At 43.2% G+C, this 5,204-nt stretch overlaps 1 protein-coding gene across 1 annotated transcript; it reads right to left on the bottom strand.

Annotated features, from left to right (window-relative positions):
- Nucleotides 1-1,624: 1,624 nt before the first annotated feature.
- Nucleotides 1,625-3,992, bottom strand: LOC124145360. The gene is made up of 2 exons (XM_046515113.2): nucleotides 3,688-3,992; nucleotides 1,625-2,387 (listed from the first exon to the last, which is right to left on the bottom strand). Exons 1-2 carry the CDS (start codon nucleotides 3,926-3,928, stop codon nucleotides 1,837-1,839), a joined length of 792 nt encoding a protein of 263 aa, XP_046371069.1. The 5' UTR covers nucleotides 3,929-3,992; the 3' UTR covers nucleotides 1,625-1,836.
- Nucleotides 3,993-5,204: the final 1,212 nt, after the last annotated feature.

Raw genomic sequence — 5,204 nt, 5'->3', positions numbered from 1 at the left:
TAGCAAAAATGCTTGGAAGACCATTTCACTCTTTTGTATACCTGTGAGGATCCGGGTTAGAATAGGTCTTCAGCAACCCATGTTTGCCGTAAAAGGCGACTATGCTTGTCGTAAGAGGCGACTAACGGGATTGGGTGGTCAGGCTCGCTGACTTGGTTGATGCATGTCATCAATCCCATTGCGCGGATCGATGCTCATGATGTCAATCACTGGACTGTCTGGTCCAGACTCTATTATCTACAGACCGCCGTCATATAGCTGGAATATTGCCGAGTGTGGCGTCAAACCAACCAACCAACCAACCAATCACTTGTTTGTAACTAGTAAAACGTTCGTCGTTGTGCACCGGCACTGGTTTGGTTGATCCTGGCCCCAGATATTAGAAGGCAGTAATTGCAGAGTTATAATTAATGACCCCGAACGAATGACCCATTTCACAAGCAATGATGTATTGATTAGCCTATCAATATCATCACTGATGTAGCCTTTAGACTGAAGACCCTGGTACAAGATACGAAGCCCGGTGCTGATGTCCCCGCACTGATAATGCTGGTATATTGCTTGATGTGGCGTGGACCGCGCTCACCAACATTCGCACACAAGAGCGGGGAGTGTATGTGTATGACGTACAGCTGACATTGAATGGAGGCCAATGTCATACAAACGTCTCTATGCTGGCAAGAGTGAGTGAGTGAGTGAGTGAGTGAGTGAGTGAGTGAGTGAGTGAGTGAGTGAGTGAGTGAGTGAGTGAGTGAGTGAGTGAGTGAGTGAGTGAGTGAGTGAGTGAGTGAGTGAGTGAGTGAGTGAGTGAGTGAGTGAGTGAGTGAGTGAGTGAGTGAGTGAGTGAGTGAGTGAGTGAGTGAGTGAGTGAGTGAGTGAGTGAGTGAGTGAGTGAGTGAGTGAGTGAGTGAGTGAGTGAGTGAGTGAGTGAGTGAGTGAGTGAGTGAGTGAGTGAGTGAGTGAGTGAGTGAGTGAGTGAGTGAGTGAGTGAGTGAGTGAGTGAGTGAGTGAGTGAGTGAGTGAGTGAGTGAGTGAGTGAGTGAGTGAGTGAGTGAGTGAGTGAGTGAGTGAGTGAGTGAGTGAGTGAGTGAGTGAGTGAGTGAGTGAGTGAGTGAGTGAGTGAGTGAGTGAGTGAGTGAGTGAGTGAGTGAGTGAGTGAGTGAGTGAGTGAGTGAGGTTTTACGCCGCTTTTAGCAATATTCCAGCAATATCACGGCGGGGGACACCAGAAATGGGCTTCACACATTGTACCCATGTCGGGAATCGAACCCGGGTCTTCGGCGTGACGAGCGAACGCTTTAACCACTAGACTACCCGACCGCCCCTATGCGGGCAATATTTCACTTGATATTTGATTTTATAAATTATTAGCGGAGAATACAATTTTAAACATTGCTTGAGACTTATTGCATCCTCGTTAACCAGTACGTTATAAGTCATCCTCACTTGAAAATTATAGTCAAGGCTTTTCACTATAAACGTGGTACGTACAACACACCGAGGTTCGACTCCCGTATTTAACCCATGTGATGTAGCGCTTTGAAAGTTATGATACGCGCTCTTTTCCCTGGAATATTCCATTACTACGTACGTATACCCAGTAGAAAAACAACAAGACATAGTATTCATGTTGACAGATAACTTTATAAAAGGCGGCATCCGTCGTTTATGTGTAACATATGTAAACAACACAAAACAAACAACAGTTGGCACTTTCTTGCAGTTCCATAAAAAAAATCACAACAGTCAGACTTTCGATGAACACTTTTGATGAGAATGAATGGAGCAACAACGTCTATGAAATGCAACCACGTGCATTATAGTGATAAAACAATGCTATGATCCCCTCGCGCAAATATTATCACGTGTTAAAATGCCAGTATCTGCTTTGCCTTTCGAATTGTTGAACACACCACGCGCATCCTCCGAACGTAGTCTTTTGCGAGGTTCAATCTCGTGAAATTCAAAGTCCCGTTCTCGCTTCTTCGACCGAACACACCCACTCGTCGCATTTGAGATCAATACAGAGTCAACGTTTTCTAAAAAGACAGGCAATTTTTCAAGCAGTTCCTGATCTGCAGGTGAGAGCGTGTTCCACGTGTCGTACACACCACTGATGCATGTGGATGATTCAGTCCGTGCGCAGGTTAATTGGTTGCCGCGCCTGTCTTTTTCCGATGCGCAGGTGTAAACACAGGCTGTGCCCGTCACTGATGAACTATTGTGTTTCACGGGAATGTCGCCACTGGTAAAACCACAAATATTATCCAGAAAGTCAAACTCGTCACCTGAGGGCGCGGCGTCTATGACGTCATCAATAACAGACTGGAATGCGTTCGTGTCGCCACTGTTGAAATTCTCAACTGGGGCTTCCAGATTAAAGGAATCTGCAATAAAAGACGATACATAATCAATGATGCGTCCGCGTGTTGAACAGTGATTATATATACGAATCTTATATGTAAATCTCCCAAGTAGATTAACAGGAGGCGTAGTTCAACAGATATGGGGCTGATGCACTTATCAGTCGAGCCCTAACTGTGTGTATATTATCTCTATTTGCTACAGTCATAATCTATGTTCATGATTTTCCATCAAATGGATATATATATATATATATGTATTCAAAGCGGCGTTAAACCAAATCACTCGCTCACCTTTAAAGAACCTTTGTGTTCTTTAAACAAGCGAAACTACTTAATTGTGCATACTATTGTTTACAGCATATTATTTGGCTTCTTGTTCATTATATCAAAAGGCCATTTTACTGTCGTCTTTCGAATAACCAATCAGCTACATGAAATGAGACAAAACAAAACCATACACGAAACACGTTCCCTGAATGACGACATGGCATTTCTGAAAGTCTATAAATCTTCAATCCAAATACAGCAGAATAAAATAGCGCATTGCCATAGCAACATTAACAATGAATGTTGACATGACAGCTGGTATCCGATCAGGATGCTTACTTATGTTCCGGAGACAATTTTTTACTACATGTGGACTTATAGTGTGTTGCATATGAGTGAGTGAGTGAGTGAGTATGGTTTCACTCCGCCTTAGAAATACTCCAGCAATATCATGACAATAGCCTTAACGCATTGTGCTCTAGGCTAATATGTAGTCCAAGAAATAAAGTCATTTTATTAAAATATATTTATCACCAATGTGAGTGAGTATGGTTTAACGCCGCTCTTCGGCGTGACGAGCGAACGCTTTAACCACTAGGCTACCCGACCGCCCCATTTATCACCAAATAACAAAATAAAATCCAAAATGAACCCCCTGAAAATTCCTTAATTTCAGACCTGACAAATCATTCTAGACTTGAGTTGGACTCCTTTTTTCATTTATTCGAGAGGAACAAATTGTACCCTTGTGCGGATTCGAACCCAGCAATCGGCGTGACGAGCCAACGCTTTAACCACTTGAGTAACCCCACCGCATCATGTTGCATTATGATGGTTACACACACAATAGATAAAGTATGCAGAGGAAATAACAAAAGAACTCACTCTTGTCAATTCATGATTCATTTTCATATGTGAATATGATATATGCATTCGTGCATATACAAAGGCAATCGAATGATGACAGACCATATGGCCAGTGGGTGTGGTTGCCAGTACATAATTACTTAATCACACGAAACTATAGCCAACACGTTAGTGAATATATACATACCGATCAGTGAGAAAAGGTCCTGAGACAGTTCCTGACCCGAAAGTGGTGAAGTGTTTTCTCCTTTCGAGATATTGTCCATATTTGCACGTTGTAGCTTTGCAGCAGACGACAGCTTCTGTAAAGACGATTGGGCGTGGAATCCCATTTCATCAATACTCTCAATATCACTCGTGTCCATTTCACAATCTAGTATTTGATCGACATTCGAAGGGTTAAACGCCCTTTCAGATGTGTCCAACATCTTCTCCCGTTATCGCTATATCAGCTTTTCAGCTCGGTGTTTAGAGACGAAATGTGTAGTCGGCCGTCTGCTATTTATACTCGTTGCTCCACGTCATTGTAAACACCGAGTCACGTGATCTACTAACAAGCACGTGATTTCTGCGCTCGACGTGGCCGCACTTGCTTGTCATTCAGCGTATTCCTGCTCGACGAGCCAACACCTTGACGAATAAGAGCGTTTTGGAGGGAGGGGCTTTTGTTTCTGTCTCGTATTTCAGATATCGACTTAGGTTTTCTCAATGGAATAGCCGTTTATTCTACAAGCTTCTTATACAGATTTATCCTTACGAAACTCTAACCACAAACGGATATGAAATAGGAGGGTTTTACCAACTAGTTTCGTTAATCGGGTTTGTGTGTATTGCGTATTTCTAGTCCAACTGGTTATACCGTGGATCAACCGTGCTATAACCTATACAAATTAATCACCGGTGTGATTATGTTATTGATTCCGCACGCTAAAACGATCAACGCCCAAATGACTTCTTTTGAAGGTTAAATTTAACCTTCTTTTCAAGGTTTATTTCATGCAGTTGTATATGACGCCATAATGCATAACATAGCATACGTGGGGAAGAAATAAATTCTTTACTTATCAGTTGAGGAAAATTAAGTACTGCTGTGAACGTTAATAGAACCAGGTGTGACAGTAGTGCATTAGTCGAGGCGGGTGTGGCATCGCTCCATTTCGAATTTAAACTGGCCGTTACGAAAATATACCAGCTAACTTTCAGTATTGTTTCTGCTGTTATGGAGGATGACGAACACGTATTGCTGTGCTGTCCATTATACTCAAGCATTTTAAGAGGTCTCACCGAGGAGCGCTTTAAATGGTGCAAAATTCTATTTCACTGTTAGATTGTGGAGAAATGTGTTTAATGCTATCTTCATCTGACATATTACCTATTACGTTGTTCGTACCTTTAACGTCGCTTTTAACAGTATTCCAGTTATATCATGGCGTACCAGCTTAATGTGGGAGGAAAGCCCGAAGTGATGCAGGTCTGAGACGTTTACCACTTCGGTGAAACCCACGAGCACGGTGCTGACAAACATAGAAACATAATCGGGGCGAACCCGGATTCGAACCCACATTCATAGGTTTCTGGCGTGCCCAAGGGACGAAACTCTGCACCACCAAACCCAACAAACCCACCACCCACCCACCCCAACACACCCCACCCCACCCCACCCCACACACCCCCTCCCTCCTCCTTGATGGGGCTTATGAATAA

Source organism: Haliotis rufescens, unplaced genomic scaffold, assembly GCF_023055435.1.
Source record: "Haliotis rufescens isolate VD_foot unplaced genomic scaffold, xgHalRufe1.0.p SCAF_3, whole genome shotgun sequence".
In the NCBI taxonomy this organism is placed as follows: domain Eukaryota; kingdom Metazoa; phylum Mollusca; class Gastropoda; order Lepetellida; family Haliotidae; genus Haliotis; species Haliotis rufescens.
The sequence above is the reverse complement of the archived record's forward strand: the minus strand, read 5'-3'. Positions and strand labels throughout refer to the sequence as shown.

Excerpts from the sequence above, each read along its gene's own strand:
- LOC124145360 (XM_046515113.2), bottom strand. The coding sequence starts at position 3,928 with ATGTTGGACACATCTGAAAGGGCGTTTAACCCTTCGAATGTCGATCAA. Across the intron at positions 2,388-3,687 it reads GGACCTTTTCTCACTGATCG|ATTCCTTTAATCTGGAAGCC; the intron begins GTATGTATATAT and ends CTTTTATTGCAG.